An 18,821-nucleotide genomic window follows, 5' to 3' on the forward strand; every position below is an offset into this window, starting at 1 on the left:
TGAGTGGAATAACCCTGTCTGACCAATCTCTTCTCTCCTCTCTAGGGCAAAGCTCACCGATGAGCCTGGATCCAAAGACAGCAAACTGGAACTTGGTTCTGTCTGATGATCTGAGATCAGTGACACGGACTGAACAGAAACAGCCCTACCCACCTCACCCAGAGAGGTTTAAAGACCGGCCCCAAGTCCTCTGCTCCCAGAGCTTCTCCTCAGGATCCCATTCCTGGGATGTGGAGACTGATGGGAATCGCTGGATAATCGGGATTGTGTGTGGGAGCGTCGAGAGGGCGGGGGTAAACTCTGTCATTGGGAACAGCAGTAAATCCTGGGGTTTATATTATGGTTCTGGTTATCTCAGGGCCCGGCACAATTCCCAGGTCACTGACCTCGGACGGTTAGGGTCTGGGAGCAGGATCCGAGTTCAGTTGGACTGCGAGGCTGGGACTGTGTCATTTCACCAGGTCACTGACTCACTGACACATTTACACACATTTCAAACCACATTCACTGAACCCGTGTTTCCAGCATTTTATTGTTGGAACAAATCCCTGAAACTGTTAAATTAATCCCGATATCGGAGACTCGGCGACATCCTTCCGGCTCCGGGAATCGGGTAATGTCACTTCCGGTTTGGGGTGGGGCTTCTGAAACAGACCTGTGATGTCACTTCCTGGCTGGGGTCACTGATGATGTCATTTCCTGGCTGGGGTCAATGATGATGTCACTGGTCTGCAGCCTGGTGATGCTGTGGGCGGGGCTCTGTATCAGGCCCCTCCCCTGGTGATGCTGTGGGTGGGGCTCTTTCTCAGGCCCCTCCCTTAGTGATGTTGTGGGCGGGGCTCTCTCAGACCCCTCCCACTGGTAAATTAAGCCCCATAACTGAGACTCGGTGACATCACTTCTGGCTCTGGGAATCTGGTGATGTCACTTCCGGTTTTGGGCGGGTCCTCATAAACGGGTTTGTGATGTTTCTTCCTGGCTGGGGTCAATGATGCTGTCACTTCCTGTTTTGGCACATTGAAGATGTCACTTCTGGGCTGGGGGCACTGATGATGTCACTTCCTTGTCTGCCCCCTGATGATGCTGTGGGCGGGGCTCTCAGCCGCCCCCCGAGTGATGCTGTGGGCGGGGCTCTCAGGCCCCCCCCCCTGGTGATGCTGTGGGCAGGGCCCGATTGTGGTGAGCACAATTCAGATTCCATGAATGATTTAAAGGGAGTTGTTTGATCTCTCACACTCACTGAGGGAGGACTGATGGATCTTGGAATTCTAAATCCCAGTTATTAATTTCCTGTTAAAGGAGCTGAGTTTGTTTAACAGTATGTCAACCAAGGAATTGTTAAGCTGCCTGTTGAGGGGTATGCTGGGAAGGTTGGCCACATTGGGAAAGTTTTATTCAGCAGACTGTCCAGAAGGTTAAAGGTCAGAGCCGCGTGGCCTTGATGGGCTGTGAGAAACTGCTGTAAACATCAGATGCTGTCGTATCAACTTGTTTTAAACCGTGGGAAAGAGAGAGTGGAAAAGTACCAACTGTGTGATTTTGCCAGCAAGAAGGGTATAAACCAGCCATTTTAGTAAGATGGAAGGAGACAGTCCATGAGACAGACCAGAAGATCACCTCACAGGATGCCGATGGAGAATTAACCTCTCAGTCTCCCGAAGCAGAAGAATTGACCATTCTGAGTTGAGTTCTACTACTGACTTAAAGCTTGTATGAATCTCTATCTGTAAAACTACTTGTATTTTAACGTTAATAAAACCAATTAGTTAGAAATGTTTAAAGCCTTGTTGATCTTACCACTGATTAAACAGTAAAGAGTCATAGAGTCATACAGCATAGAATGAGGCCCTTCGGCCCATCGTGTCCACGCCGGCCATCAAGCCCTGTCTATTCTAAACCAATTTTCCAGCACTTGGTCCGTAGCCTTGTATGCTGTGGCGTTTCATGTGCTCATCTAAATGCTTCTTGAATGTTTTGAGGGTTCCTGCCTCTACCACCCTTTCAGGCAGTGAGTTCCAGATTCCAACCACCCTCTGGGTGAAAAAGTTTTTCCTCAAATCCCCTATAAACCTGCTGCCCCTTACTGTGAAACTCTGCCCCCTGGTTATTGACCCCTCTACTAAGGGGAAAAGTTCCTTTCTATCTACCCTATCTATGCCCCATATAATTTTGTACACCTCAATCAGGACCCCCCTCAGCCTTCTCTGCTCAAAGGAAAACAATCCCAGCCTGTCCAGTCTCTCTTCATAGCTGAAGCGCTCCAGCCCAGGTAACATCCTGGTGAATCTCCTCTGCACCCTCTCCAATGCAATCACATCCCTCCTATCGTGTGGCGACCAGAACTGCACACAGTATTCCAGCTGTGGCCTAACTAGCGTTTTGTACAGCTCCATCATAACCTCTCTGTTCTTATATTCTATGCCTCGGCTAATGAAGGCAAGTATCCCATATGCCTTTTTAACCACCTTATCTACCTGTCCTGCTGCCTTCAGGGATCTATGTACATGCACACCAAGGTCCCTCTGATCCTCTGTCCTTCCTAGGATCCTACCATTCATCGTGTATTCCCTTGCCTTGTTAGTCCTCCCAAAATGCATCACCTCACACTTTTCTGGGTTAAATTCCAATTGCCACTGTTCTGCCCATCTGACCAACTCATCTGTAACATCCTGTAGCCTGAGGCTTCCCTCCTCGTTATTTACCACTCCACCAATTTTGTGTCATCTGCGAACTTACTGATCATACCTCCTACATTCGTATCTAAATGATTAATGTACACGACAAACAGCAAAGGACCCAACACCGATCTCTGCGGTAAACCACTGGACACAGGCTTCCAGCCACCAAAACAACCTTCGACCATCACTCTCTGCTTCCTGCCACTAAGCCAATTTTGGATCCAATGTGCCAAATTGCCCTGGATCCCATGGGCTCTTACCTTCTTGACCAGTCTCCCATGTGGGACTTTGTCAAAAGCCTTACTGAAGTCCATGTAGACTACATCAACTGCACTACCCTCATCCATGCACCGAGTCACCCCCTCAAAAAATTCAATCAAATTGGTTAGACTTGATCTCCCGCTGACAAGGCCATGCTGACTATCCTTGATTAATCCTTGCCTCTCCAAGTGGAGACACATTCTGTCCCTCAGAATTTCTTCCAATAATTCCCGACCACTGATGATAGGCTCACTGGCCTGTAATTCCCTGGTTTATCCCTACTACACTTCTTGAATGATGGTACTACGTTAGCTGTCCTCTGGTACCTCCCCTGTGGCCAGAGAGGTTCTGAAAATTTGTGTCAGAGCCCCTGCAATCTCCTCCCTTGCCTCACACAGCAGCTTGGGATACATCTCGTCAGGGGCTGGGGATTTATCCACTATTAAGCCCACTATAACTGCTAGTACATCCTCCCTCTCAATACTAATTTGTTCAAGTATATCACAATCCCCTAACCTGATTTCTATACCTACATCGTCCTTCTCCATAGTGACCACAGATGCAAAATATTCATTTAAAACTTCACCTACATCTTCCGACTCTACACACAGATTGCCACTTTGATCCCTAATGGGCCCTACTCTTTCCCTGGTTATCCTCTTGCTCTTAACATACTTATAAAATATCTTGGGATTTTCCCTTATTTTGCCCACCAGTGTTTTTTCATGCCCCTCTTCGCTCTCCTAATTTATTTTTTAAGTACCCCCCTGGACGTTCTATACTCCTCTAGGGCTTCCACCCTTTTTAGTCCTTTGTATCTGCAAAAAGCCTCCCTTTTTTTCCTAATCCATTCTTGTATATCCCTTGACATCTAGGTTCCCTGGGTTTGTTGGACCCACCCTTGACCTTTGCGAGAACATGTTTGCGTTGTACTCTCTCTATTTCCTTTCTGAAAGACTCCCACTGCTCTGGTGTGGATTTTCTTACAAGTAGCTGATCCCAGTCCACTTTGGCCAGATCCTGCCTTATCATATTAAAATGGCCTTCCCCTTATTTAGAACCTTTATTTCCGGTCCTTCTTTGTCCTTTTCCATGACTACCTTAAATCTCACCGAATTAAGATCACTGTCACCAAAATGCTCTCCTACTGACTCTTCTACCACTTGCCCGGCTACATTCCCTAGAATTAGGTCCAGTACTGCCCCCTCTCTTGTAGGACTTTCTACATGCTGGCTCAAAAAGCTCTCCTGGATGCACTTTAAGAATTCTGCACCCTCTAAGCCTTTCACACTCTGATTATCCCAGTTAATATTGGGGAAGTTGAAATCCCCTACTATTATTACCCTATTATTTCTGCACTTCTTTGAGATTTGCCTACATATCTGCTCCTCCATCTACCCCTGACTGTTTGGCGGCCTATAGTACACTCCCAGCAATGTGCTTGCCCCCTTTTTGTTTTTAAGTTCTACCCATATGTCCTCATTAGAGGAACCTGCTAAGATACCATCCCTCCTTACAGCTGTAATTGACTCCTTGATTAATATTGCGACAACCCCTCCTCTTTTACACCCCACTCTGTCTCGCCTGAAGATTCTATACCTCGGAATATTGAGCTGCCAGTCCTGCCCCTCCCTCAACCATGTCCCTGTGATAGCAACAATATCATACTCCCATGTGTTCATCAACACCTTCAATTCATCTGCCTTACTCGCAAGACTACTTGCATTAAAATAAATGCCATCCAGCCTTGCCATACTCCCTTGTGCCATTACATATTTGCTCTGCCTTCCAGGCTGACTTGTTTTTTCCTCTATATTTGGCTGTGCATCACCCACTACTATAGCTCCACTCCGTATCCCATCCCCTTGCCAAGTTAGTTTAACACCCCCCAAAAGTACGAGCAAACCTCCCCGCAAGGATGTTGGTACCATTCTGGTTCAGGTGCTACCTGTCCGACTTGCACAGGTCCCACCTTTCCCAGAAGGAGACCCAGTGATTCAGGAAACTAAAGCCCTCCCTCCTGCACCAACGCTTTAGCTATGCATTCATCTGCTCTATCCTCCTATTCCTATACTCAATAGCACGTGGCACCGAGAGTAATCCAGAGTTTACAACCTTTGAGGTCCTTTTTAATCTGCTACCTAGCTCCCTAAATTCTTGTTGCAGGACCTCATCCCTCTTTCTACCCATGTCGTTGGTACCAATGTGAACCATGACCTCTGACTGTTCGCCCTCCCCCTTCAGAATGCCCTGCAGCCATTCAGGGACATCCTTGACCCTGGCACCAGGGAGGCAATATACCATCCTGGAGTTATGTCTGCGGCCATAGAAAACGTCTATCTGTTCCCCTTATGATAGAATCCCCTATCACTATAGCTCTCCCACTCTTTTTCCTCCCCTCCTGTGCAGCTGAGCCACTCCTAGTGCCACAGACTTGGCTCTTGCTGCATTCCCCTGAGAAACCATCTCCCCCAGCAGTATCCAAAATGGAAAATCTACCACAAAAGGGAGATGGATCCAGGGGACTCCTGCACTACCTTCCTAGTTCTTTTACTCTGTCTGGCGGTCACCCCTTCCCTTTCTGCTTGTGCACTCTTTACCTGCAGTGTGACCACCTCATTAAACATGCTATCCATGAAGATCTCAGCTTTGCGGATGCTCCACAGTGACTCTAACCACAGCTCCAGCTCTGAAACGCGGATTTCGAGTAGCTGCAGCTGGAGACACTTCCTGTATGTGTTCGCCCTGGACACCAAAAGTGTCCCTGACTTCTCACACAGCACAGGAGGAGCACTCCACGCAGCCGAGCTGCCCTGCCATGTCCTACCCTTAATTTACTCCCTTTAAATTAAATAATATTAATTACACGAGGGACGTCACTTCCCTTTAAACATTACTTGCTCTAAACTAGAGACATTACTTTGCATTTAACGACTGGGCTGTAGAAATACTCACCAGGTCCTACTTACCAATCAGCTCCTTCCTTGGTTGTGACATCACTTTAGCGGTTTCGCAGTTGTTGTTGTTTGACTGGTCCCGCTCTCGGACTCTTTCATTGGTGTAGAGTAAGAACCAATTCCTACAGGGTGAAAAGTTAGGAAAAACAAAGGCGAAGCAAGGGAGCTCCTCCTTCCACTCCTCACCTAACTCCCTGACTCACCCAACTTGCAGCACTCTGTTCAAACCGCACACAGTGCAAAATCACACTTCAAAGCCTGCTTTTATAGGCCTTGAAGCCAAGGAGCTTGCTGGGCCCTGCCCTGCTTCAGGAGAACCAGTTTAATCTAATTCCCCTAATTAACTGCCTTCAGCTCCTCTGAATTGTAGGCCTTGTATATCCCTTTATAACCCTGCTTAAAGCTGGGAAACTTAGATTTTAAACAGTAAAAGTAAAACAAACAAAAGTTTGATTTTAGCAAACAATTAAGACTCCCTGACTCACCCAACTAGCAGCACTCTGTTTATCTGCACTCAGTACTCAGAGAGTAAATTTAAAAATCCGACAGTCACTCTGTCCCTATTAACAGTTTGTAATAACCTCCCCACAACAGACGTTCGACTAATAGTTCTCCTGCAATAAAGAGGGAAGTGTGTCAGTGAGAGTCTTGTGAGGTGTTTGGAGAATGTGGCTACCATGGTGGAAAAGCTGACTGTGTGTGTGTGTGTGAGATGTGAGTTGTGGGTAAGTGAAGTTTGTAATCGTGCTGAGTGTGTGAGGATGAGGAGAAGGATGTTGATTGAAGTGTGGTGCAGTGATTGTAGCACCGTGCAGGGTAGTGAGGAAATCTACATATTATAAGGGGTTAATTTCAGGTGCTTGCTGGGTAAAAGTTTTTCAGACTTGACACCGGTCAAGAGTCGATGTGTAACTAGAGCTATTGTACGTACTTAAATTACAGCCAAGAACAGATGTCTGCCCACCTAATGAGAATGTAGAAGTGAAACAATGGGTTCCTTTGAAGTAACCAGTGACCTGACAACTTGTGACCGTAAGCAAACCTAGCCTCCCAATACATGATTAAGATTAAAGAGGACCTCCGGTTACACAATTCATGCCCTGTTATAGATTAACGGTTGACTTATGTGTCCAGGATCCTTCTGTCAATATGTCATAAGACCTGATGATTAATCTAAAATGTATCCTGATAGAGGAACAAAGGAATGTCAATCAAACTTGTTTGTTACACTGTATAAATATGGAACGCTTACGCTGTATCATTGGAATAGTAGCCTCACCCCTTGAGTAGAGGTGCTGATTCCCCTTGCAAGCGAAATAAAAGGCCTGTCCGTCTGACGAATCCAAGAGTGTATTGAGTCATTACCCAGAGCTAAGAAGTAAGGCACTTCAACAATTTGGAGGTTCCACCGAGATGGCTTGCTGTACCAATTGGTGAGTTAACAGACGCCGAGTACGTTGCTCGGTTAGGAAAATCCCATCGGCCGAAGGTGGTGTTTTGCCACATTTTTGTGACTTTCCCTGCCAGAAGCATAGCTGCGCATAGTCTGTTTATTCCATTGGACAGTACTGCCATCGGGTAATTGACTCACAAGGTTCGGAGGTTAAACTGCCGTTGTGAGTGCTTCCCTTTCAGAAACGGAACAGGGGATCAGCCATGAGGCGCTGACGCCCCGCGAACAGGATCGGGCAGAAAAGGACTGTAGGAAGCGCTGAAATAAAGGTACCAGAGAGAGAAGGTTAAGTCAGGAATTTGATTAACTAAGGAGCTAGCGATTTACTGGAAATTGAACTAGCAGGGTTCCAGCTTACTGAGAGAGAAGGCTAAGTCAGGAATTTGATTTAACTAAGGAGCTAGCGATTTATTGGAAATTGAACTAGCAAGGTTCCAGCTTGAAGTTAGTTGGGACAAATTGAAGGCCCTTTTTGCTAAAGATTTGGCTAAAGGGAGTAGGGTAGAAGGAGAGAAGAGTGGGTGAAGTTAGTTGGGACAAATTGAAGGCCCTTTTTGCTAAAAATTTGGCTAAAGGGAGTAGGGTAGAGGGAAGAAGAGTGGGCGATTGTCTGAAACAGTGTCAATGTTTAATGTTTATGAGAGTGAGTATTAACTACTTGTTATTATCAATCAACTTTGTCCAGTAAGGCTGCATAGGTTGGGGATTTAGTAACACTTTGGTTGTTGTTTAACAAGTGTATTGTTTATTGTTTATTGTCATATGTATTAATGTTTAGTTATGTTTGATCTGTAGAGGCGTCCCACGCAGATCATAGAATGTTACGGAATTGTTGTATGTTTTAACTAAAATATTTAAGCTGAAAAAAAAACTGCAGAAGGGGTTGGAAAAGACCCAAGCCGGGGAAGTGAGTCCCGCGGCGGAATGTATTGTTGAGAAAATAGTGATGTCTTTTACATGATCCACTAAGCTATTGTGGATTCAGTATTTTCCCCAGTTAGAAATACCTTCCACGAGGGTTGAGAACCCTCGAGTTTTATACGCATGTATAGTTTATTAATCTGATCTGTAGGGGCGTACAACGCAGATCACGGATTGTCACAGGAGTTTAGATTGTTTTAAGTGAACCATTTAAGCTGCTAAAATGGGTGCTAGCACCAGTAAGCCACCCAAGAAAGGCACGCCAGCAGCCTTTATGTTAAAGAACTGTGGTAAATCATCCATTGATCACCTACCAAATTGGTCCAAATGGACTGTAAATAAGACTAGACCCTTTCCCTCAGATGGTTCATTTAACATAGAAAGAATTACTTGCCTCGAGGAATGTTTAACGGACAAGAGAGAAATAGAGAACAGCCAGATAAAAAGAATGCCTCTATGTTTGTTGAGTCAGAAGAAAAAAAAAATTTACCCCGAAGAAATACCTTTCTCCTCTATTATGGTAGGATAACAAGGTAACTATAGAAGGATGAATAGAGGGGAATATAGAGGAAGACGTGGTAGAGTAAGAGGGTATGGACGATCTGGTAATTGTTACAATTGCGGACAACCCGGACATTGGGCAAACCAATGCCCTGCGAAAAATCGTCAGAACCAAACCTCCAATAGTGGACCTCCGTTAGAGAATAAAGGTCCTAATTTCACTGTCTATAACCCTTTTTCGGACCAGTCAGGAGGTTACCCTACAGGGACAGGGATTTAGGAGAAATAGAGATCAGAATTACTGACTGACACCAGCAGCCCCAGGCGCCACAGACCACCAAATGCCCGTTGTTTCATTTTAGTAGATACAGGAGCAACCTTTTCGGTGTTAGGGAAAGGATATTCTGAAGGAATGCCTATTAATGGGAAAAAGACCCCGATAGCTGGATTGGCTGGAATACTACAACGCTTGAATCAATCGACTCCCCTCACAGTAAAAGTAGAAGAATTTGAGGAAGAACACTCCTTTCTGTTATCAGGAGATGTCTCTATGAATTTATGTGGCAGTCTGTAAATATCTATACTGACTCTCGATATGCTTTTGGAGTAGCTCATGATTATGGACAGATTTGGAAGATTCGCGGTTATTTAACGTCATCAGGAACCCAAATTTAAAAAATGCACGAGGTTCAAAACCTTTTATTAGCCATCCAGAGACCTAAGCAGATTGCCATTATTAAGTGCCAAGCGCACACGGGGCATTTGGACGAGGTTGCGCTTGGAAACGCTGCTGCAGATAGCGCTGCTAAGTCAGTAGCTATATCAAGTACTGAACGACAAGTTTCAGCCTTCCCTGTTAGGGAAAAGCCAGAGATACCGCAGCCCCCGTCCTTAGATGATGTGCTGACCCATCAAGATAGGGCCAGTTCTGATGAAGTAAAGGAATGGGTTGTTAATCATTGTTTTAAAAACACTGACGGCTTATGGGTTCATCATGACGGCCGCATGGTGGCACCCAAATCATTACTATCACCAATTGCCCGATGTGTTCATAAATTCACCCATGCGGGCAAAGGGGGGATGGCAGACTATATCCTTAAGACCTGGTATGCACCAGGAATCTCAAAATTGGCAAAACAAATTTGTGAAAATTGTATTATCTGCCAGACCATGAATGCAGGAAAAAAAATAAAGAAGGTACAGCCCGCATCCCATCCAAACCCCATGGGTCCTTTTGTACACTTGCAAATGGATTTTATTGAACTACCTGTGTGTATGAGCTTTAAATATGTATTAGTTATTGTTGATATGTTTTCAAGATGGATTGAAGCGTTTCCTTGTAGAAAGAGTGACGCCACTACTGTTGCTAAATGTTTATTGAAGGACATTGTGCCTCGCTTTGGGATATCAGCAAAACTGTCAAGTGACAATGTGTCCCATTTTACGGGAACAGTGATTAAGGAACTATGCAAAGCCTTACAGATTAACCAGCACCTCCATTGCAGTTATCATCCACAGTCGGCTGGACTAGTGGAAAGATATAACGGGATGCTGAAAAACAAGCTTGCAAAACTGTGTAAAGAAACTGGACTTAAATGGGTTGATTTGTTACCCATAGCTTTAATGACAATACGGTCTGCTACCAACAGAACTACAGGATTGTCGCCTCACGAGATCGTCATGGGAAGACCACAAAGATTGCCCTTTTTGGCACCTTTAACAGCTAAACAAATGGACATTCATAAAATGGAGGAAGATATGTTGAGTTATTGCATTGCACTAACCAAATGCATTCCTAGTTTCCATCAACAGGTGAAGGAAGCCCAGGTCGACCCCGCTGAAGGAAAGTGCCATACTTTCGAGCCAGGAGATAACGTCTACATAAAAATCTTCAAGCGAAAGAATGGCCTTCAACCCAGATTTGAGGGACCCTTCCAAGTACTCCTGACCACAAACACCGCTGTAAAAGTAAAGGAGCGACCAACATGGATACATGCGTCCCATTGTAAGAAGGCATCAGTTGAAGACGATACACTGCCAAGATGAACTGGATTTGGACTCTAATAAGACTGTTCCCTTTGTTAACGATAATTGAAGCTGCCATATTGATTTACCCAGATCCCCTGAAGGGCAAACCATGCATAGAAGAATGTGTACTTTTAAACAGTGATTTCTTTTATATTATATGCTATAACGAGACTATGAAGGTTCAGCTTCAGGATCACACTATGCAGGTACCCCCGTATCAACCCCTGAGTCTTAGGATTAGGCAGAATAAGATAGTAGAAGAAGATAGTGGACAGAAGCTTGATAAACTATGGGTTACATGCCCCGATACTGTGTCACCAAGTGAAAGAATTGCGAATGAAGGAGTTATCTGTAGTGGTAATCCAAAGGGAGGACTGGCCCTGATGGCCAGGCCAATGTTTTGTAACAATCCAGTTACACAGCCCTTTATTTCAACATTAGCCACTCAGAAAAGAAAACTTAATAAGACAGATAAGAAACAGGGAAGAAGAGGAAGAAGGCTGTTAAACAAGCATGGCTATACATGAGTTATTTGTATGCCAAAAGACAGAACCTTACTAAATGCTGGATATGCAGCCACATCCCTGTGCACGCAGAGGGTGGAATACCTCTAAGGCCCATTCCCTTCAAAATAGAAGAGATGGTAGGGTGGTTATTACAGTCTAATACCACCTGGAATAAGGAGGCAGCCAGTACATTTCAGACCCAAAATAGTTTAAACCCAGATCAATTGGAAAATGAATGGAAAGATGCAGGATACAACCTTATAAAATTTGAAGGGTGGTTTCGGATACAACCTTATAAAATTTGAAGGGTGGTTTCATCCCCAATATGATAATCAAAGGAATCCAGAGAGTCTATTAGTGACGTCAATGGGAACCGTAAATAAAACAAAAGGAGAAGTCTGTCTGGTAAACGACAATGGAGAAGGATTGATGGTTGGATGGAGTGAGTGCAAATGTAACTACACTTTGACTAAAACTACTACTAAACCACCGGGTGCAGTCGAATGGCCCTATTGGGGACAGTGGAACCTGTCCACAGTACAAAATTTGACTAGTAAAAAAATCTGGAAAGGAGAACAAGGAATAGGAATGATGCACCAGATATGGAACAAATTTGAAGCCTATAATAACACCTATTTCATCTGTGGGCATAGAGCATACCCTTGGTTACCACAAAATTGGACTGGGTCATGTTATTTGGGATATGTAGTGCCCTATATACATCATATTTCATCTTTGGATAGCCACCCTGGGACACGAGCAAAACGAGCCATTACAGAAACTGAAAGGTTCTTTGCTATAGCATTTCCCTGGTATGGAACAGGGAAGTTAGCAAGAGAATCTATAAACATGGCAGCAGTGTTGGAACAAATAGCCAATGATACTGCTGATGCTCTTAGCGATGTAAATGCAGAAATGGTGGCTTTGCGCACTGTTGCCTTACAAAACCGCATGGCTCTGGACTATTTGTTGGCAAAAGAAGGGGGCACATGTGCAATCATAAAAAGCGAATGTTGCACCTATATCCCAGATAGCTCAGAGAATATCACCAACCTGGTAAACCACATAAAGGAGGCTGTAGAGAAACTACATCAACCTGAACCGTGGTCCATGTGGGATTGGATTTCAGGATGGGGAGGAGCACTAGGAAAGCAAATTTTGGAAGCCTTGATCGCAATTGTGATGATAATAATTTTAATTAGTTTATTGATTGGTTGTTTAAAATTATTGTGTACAAAAGTCCTTTCCTTGTTAACGTCAACTCCTCCAGTACCAATGATGTCTGAATATGAGGATATTAAGGGTGAGACCTTTGATGTAGAATTTCTTAAACTTAGCGAAATAGATTGTCCTTAGAAAGGACAAAAGGGGGGAATGAGGAAATCTACATATTATAAGGGGTTAATTTCAGGTGCTTGCTGGGTAAAAGTTTTTCAGACTTGACACCGGTCAAGAGTCGATGTGTAACTAGAGCTATTGCACGTACTTAGATTACAGCCAAGAACAGATGTCTGCCCATCTAATGAGAATGTAGAAGTGAAACAATGGGTTCCTTTGAAGTAACCAGTGACCTGACAACTTGCGACCGTAAGCAAACCTAGCCTCCCAATACATGATTAAGATTAAAGAGGACCTCCGGTTACACGATTCATGCCCTGTTATAGATTAACGGTTGACTTATGTGTCCAGGATCCTTCTGTTAGTATGTCATAAGACCTGATGATTAATCTAAAATGTATCCTGATAGAGGAACAAAGGAACGTCAATCAAACTTGTTTGTTACACTGTATAAATATGGAACGCTTACGCTGTATCATTGGAATAGTAGCCTCACCCCTTGAGTAGAGGTGCTGATTCCCCTTGCAAGTGAAATAAAAGGCCTGTCCGTCTGACGAATCCAAGAGTGTATTGAGTCATTACCCAGAGCTAAGAAGTAAGGCACTTCAACAGTAGTGGGGGAGGGGAGTGTAGTGAGTGCTGTGAGTGTTGTCATTCATGGTCTGTGAGTGGTGCAGTTGTGATGAGAAAGTACTTCAGTGCTCTTACCTTGATGATTCTAGTCAAATCATTGAACTCCTTCCACGTCCTGGGAACAATAATCCTAGCATTGATTTTGTGAGCAATCTCCTCCCACTGCCTCTGCCTCAGGTACCAGAGGGGCTTCCTGCCCCCAGGGGTTAAAGGATGTCCCTTCTCCTCCCACTGCCTCATCAGCTGCCTGGATGGCACCCTGCCAGTTGTGGGGAGGTGGGGGGGCGGGGAGGATGGCCCTCTTCATGTTCACTGCCTGCACCAAGGCCTCCAGTGCAGCATCAGAGAACCTTGGGGCCCTCTCTCTCCCTGCTTCAGCCATTTCTTTCTCAGGTACTTGTAGAACAGGAATTGCAGCCACAGTGCACCTCCCATTTAAGAGGTGCTGGCTGCCTTTAAGTAGTGTTTTGAACTCCCAATACTAGGCCCCACCTTCAGGCCTGCAGCCAATGAACAGCACGGGCAGATTTTACCTGCTGTCTGCACGGGTGTGAACCACAGTGGGTAGCTGCTCTGCCTCACCCCCCGAGCATGTTTCCCCACACTATTCAATTTGTAGATCTTTACTCAGTGCCACCCCAGTCTGGATAGACAGGGCTCATGGGTAGGGCAAGGCACGCTGAGGTGAAAGGTTATTACTGGCAGTAATGTGTGAGGGAGCGGAGCTGTAAATTGATGAATAATCTGCCCTTTACAATCTGTCGCTGAGTTTGCTGATTTGTTGCTGCCCGTTCACTGTGAGAGGAACAGAACAGGGGACCATTGATATCCACGGGAACAGTGCCCAGGGTGGGGCTGAATTTATACTTTAATATGGCCCCCAATCAGTAACCGGCCCTGTCTGGCCCTGAATGGGGTTCCTACTAACCTGTGGCTCTGCCCCTTTCCCTGGATTGTGCTGCTCTGGGCCTTGGACCAGTTCCCACTACAGTCTCCCTATGGGAATGGTAGCATACTGATAATGTCACTGGGCTAGTAATCCAGAGGCCTGGATTAATGATCCAGAAATGTGAGTTCAAATCCCACCACAGCAGCTGGGAATTTAAATTCAGTTAATTAAAAAAATCTGGAATAAAAAGCTAGTATCAGCAATAGAACTATCGGATTGTTATAAAAACCCACGTGGTTCACTAATGTCCGTTAAAGAAGGAAATCTGCCGTCCTTACCTGGTCTGGCCTATATGTGACTCCAGACTCATAGCAATGTGGTTGACTCTTAAATGGCCTAACAAGCCACTCAGTTGTAACAAACTGCTACGAAACACAATAATAAGAATGAAACTGTACAGACCACCCGGCACCAACACAGCAAAGGCAAAGTCGACCCTGCAAAGTCCTCCTCACCAACATCGGGGACTTGTGCAAAAATTGGGAGAGCTGCTGCACAGACAGCCTGACATAGTCATCCTCACAGTATCATACTTTCAGCCAATGTCCCAACATCCTCCATCACAGGAGGTCAGACCCACCAGGAGCGGTGGCACAGCGGTATACTGTAGTGTATGTACTTTGCAGAAGGAACTATATTCTGCAGCCCATGTATACTGCAGTTCCAGTAGTGACCACCCCTGTATATAAGCCTGTGTAGTAACATTTGCATAGTAGTTCCAGGTTGCCTCCATTCAGTAAAGACCTGTTATAACCAACTCCTGCAGTCCGTGTTTCAATTATACACGGACATAATACTGGCGACGAGCAGATACGAACTTACCTACAGTCTGCACCACCTCATGGGGATCCATCCCTGAAGCGAAGTTATCAGAGGTCGAGGCCAGAAGGAAGAAAGAAACAGAAGAAACGAGCGTCGACCGTGGGCATCCGCCTCTGAGTCAGCGGAGTTGAAGATTTGCAGGAGAGGCTGTCGAGAGCGGGGCTTGGTTATCCTGTCGATGGTGCTTCAGCTAATCGGGCTGGTGGCAGGTAGTACACTGATCCTTCCTGGGCTGCGGCGGTCTAGAGCTCGAGCGGGTGGCTTTGCAACGGGGCCGAGCAGTGTTGTCGGGAAGAGGAGAGAGAGAGAGGGTGGAGCACACAGGGCGCGGCCAGTGCTACGAAGCCGGGAAGCGTACAGACCTGAGAAGAGGGAGGCAAGTGTCCCGCAGGGTAGTTCCGACGATGGGGAAATAATAAAAATTAAACGCGCAGAAAGCCGCGAGGAGCTGCAGTTTGCCACGGGAACCGCGGAGAGCGGCATTAGCAGCAGCGCGGGGGGAAGTGCGCGAAGACCATAGGGCGTCGCCATCAACGCATAAAACGCCAGCAACAGCGGAGAAGACAGAAAGCGCAGGAGGCGCCATCTAAATCCAGCGGGGAAGAAGGCAAAGCACGGGAGGCACCATTTTGTTAAATCGGGGAAGAAGGCAAAGCGCGGGAGGCACCATCTTAGATTTCCAAGATGCCGAAGACTGGCAATATCACTGCCTTCGATAATGCAATAGAAGACTGGACCACGTATGTGGAAAGAGTCGAGGTATATTGCGAGGCAAACGAAGTAGCCGATGAGAAAAAGGCATCGGTACTGCAAAACTTAATGGGCGCAAGAACGTACGGCCTATTGCAGGACCTGATTACTCCAGCCAAATCGAAGGCAAAGAGTTTTAACGAAATTGTTGATATCCTACAGGAACACCTAAATCCTACACCGCTGCTGATAGCAGAATGATTTAAATTCCACAGGAGAAATCAGCATAAAGATGAGAGCAATGCTGATTACCTTACAGAACTACGCAAGCTATCAAAGCACTGCCAGTTCGGAGCAGGACTGGCAGATACCTTACGGGACAAATTTGTCTGTGGACTCCTGAGTGAAGGAACCCAGAAGAGGTTACTCTCAGAGAAAGTGCTGACGCTGGATAAGGCCTTCAGCATGGCAGTATCGTACGAAGCAGCAGCAAGGGGAGCTGCGGAAATACAGCAAAAGCCACAGGAATACGACACCCACGAAATGAAACGGGGATTTGCAAAATGTTATCGATGCGGCAGAACAACCTATGACCAGAAGGACTGCTGGTCCAAGGACAAAATATGCAGGCAATGCGGAAAGATGGGACACATTGCACGAGTTTGCAGGTCTGGGAAGAAGACCAACAACAACAAAAAGGCTACGAAGGAACCGTACAGGAAAGTACAAAAGATGACGGACAGTAGTTCCAAAAACCAGATGAGCGATAGTGAATCCGGGAACAAGAGACTAAGCTGTCTCAAACTTCACAACGTAATTGCAAAAGAGGATCACCGAACCACTTGGGTCACCCTCACGATAGCAGGGTCCCAAGTCAAAATGGAATTGGATACAGGATCAGCTGTAACCGTCATGAATCGGCAAGACTACGAGCGGCTATTCTCACACATACCCTTGAGAGAGACATCCATTGTCTTGAAAACGTATACGGGGCAAAAAGTGAACCCCAGAGGAAAAATAAGGGTGCCTGTCGAATACAATGGCAAGGAAATACAGAAATTGTATCTGTACATACTGCAAGATGGTGGACCACCGTTATTGGGACGTGAATGGATCAGAAAGATAAGTTTAGACTGGCACTCCATTCAGGCACTGATGGTGGCTGGTAAAAAGGATGACGACGTCACTCCTGGACGATTGTCAACAATCTTAGCTAACACCAAAGAGGTATTTCAACAAGAACTGGGAACTCTTAAAGGCGTAACCGCCTCAATAAAAATAGAAGAGAATGCAATTCCCAAGTTTTTCAAAGCAAGACCGGTACCATATGCAATTCGCCCAGCCGTCGAGGCAGAGCTGGAGAATCTGGAGAATGCAGGCGTGTTATCTAAGGTAGACTGGAGCGAGTGGGCGACACCCATCGTTCCTGTCATGAAGAAAACGTTAAACAATAAGTCTGAGGAGCCAAGGAAGGTTCGCATCTGTGGGGACTTCAAGGTGACGGTGAACCCAGTCCTTCACACAGTACAACATCCTCTTCCAAGGATAGAAGATATCTTCGCCTCACTATCTGGAGGGAAACGTTTTACAAAAATTGACCTAGCACAAGCATATTTGCAGATGGAGGTTGAAGAATCCTCTCGGAAGTATCTCACGATAAACACTCACAAAGGTCTTTACCAGTATAATCGACTGGTATTCGGAGTAGCATCAGCTCCGGCGATATGGCAAAGAGCGATGGAACAAGTCCTGCAAGGAATTCTGGAGACTCAGTGTTACTTGGACGACATCCTAGTGACAGGTGAAGATGACAGTGAACACCTTGCCAACCTAGAGCAGGTGCTCACTAGACTACGTGAACATGGGCTACGGGCCTATCGCCCCAAGTGCGAGTTTTTTAAGAAACAGATATCGTATTGTGGCCACGTGATTGATGAAGAGGGGTTACATAAGTCCCCAGACAAAATTGAAGCGGTAGTTAAGGCTCCAGCACCTGAAAATGTGTCGCAACTGAGGTCATTCCTCGGATTGGTGAATTACTACCATAAGTTTTTGCCGAATTTGTCCACAATTCCGCACCCACTGAACGCCCTGCTGCAAACGGGAATAGCATGGAAATGGAGCGATGAATGTAAGCGGGCCTTTCAGAAGAGTAAGGACCTAATCACTTCAAGAGAAGTATTGGCTCACTACAACCCATCACTACCGATAAGACTGGCGTGTGATGCGTCTCCCTACGGCATTGGGGCGGCACTGTCACATAAATTCCTTGATGGTTCAGAGAGGCCGATAGCTTTTGCGTCACGCTTGTTAACTTCAGCCGAGCGTAACTACGCCCAGATTGACAGAGAGGCCCTCAGCCTGGTGTGGGGGGTGAAGAAGTTCAATCACTACCTGCACGGTCAGAAATTTACTCTACTTACTGATCATCAACCTCTTCTCTCCATTTTCAACCCTCAGAAGGGCGTACCGATAATGACAGCACAACGGCTACAGAGGTGGTCCCTTTTCCTAGGGGCACACCAATATGACATTGAGTACAAAGGAACTAAACAGCATGGGAATGCTGATGGATTGTCGCGCCTACCGTTGCCGACGGTGGAAGAAGAACTTGCAGTGGATCCAGTGGAGATATTCCACTCGACCATAGTCGAATGTCTCCCTGTGACGAATGCAAACATAGAAAAGGAAACACGAAATGACCCGACACTCTCCTGGGTCTATGATTTAACGGTGAAGGGATGGCCAGCACATGGCGAACCACTGCTGCCAGCATTCTCACCGAGAAGAGAACAGCTGTCAGTGTGCAGAGGAACCTTGATGTGTGGATCCAGAGTAGTAATTCCACCCAAATTGAAGGATAGAGTGCTCAATGAGCTTCATGAGGGTCATCTGGGAGGGGTAAAAATGAAGAACTTAGCCAGAGCGTTTGTGTGGTGGCCGGGAATGGATAGAGAAATTGAAGAGATGACCAAGAGCTGTACAGGATGCCAGAAGGTCCAAAACGCCCCACCACAAGCCCCTCCACATCCATGGGAGTGGCCCTCATCTCCATGGCAAAGGGTGCACATTGATTTTGCTGGT

At 45.9% G+C, this 18,821-nt stretch overlaps 1 protein-coding gene across 3 annotated transcripts in view; it reads left to right on the plus strand.

Annotated features, from left to right (window-relative positions):
• The window catches only part of LOC147114230 (E3 ubiquitin/ISG15 ligase TRIM25-like), a 57,570-nt gene extending 55,797 nt beyond the window's left edge, over positions 1-1,773 (plus strand). For 2 of the 3 annotated variants that reach the window (XM_085995904.1, XM_085995905.1), the window contains one exon: positions 46-1,773. In XM_085995904.1, the coding sequence (XP_085852030.1) occupies positions 46-566 (521 nt within the window). In that variant the 3' untranslated portion in view covers positions 567-1,773. The remainder of the gene's footprint in view (positions 1-45) is intronic. The other variant, XM_085995906.1, reaches the window with a different exon arrangement.
• The last annotated feature ends 17,048 nt before the right edge of the window (positions 1,774-18,821 follow it).

Source organism: Somniosus microcephalus, chromosome 8, assembly GCF_052327205.1.
Source record: "Somniosus microcephalus isolate GS21.2 chromosome 8, FLI_Smic_1.0, whole genome shotgun sequence".
In the NCBI taxonomy this organism is placed as follows: domain Eukaryota; kingdom Metazoa; phylum Chordata; class Chondrichthyes; order Squaliformes; family Somniosidae; genus Somniosus; species Somniosus microcephalus.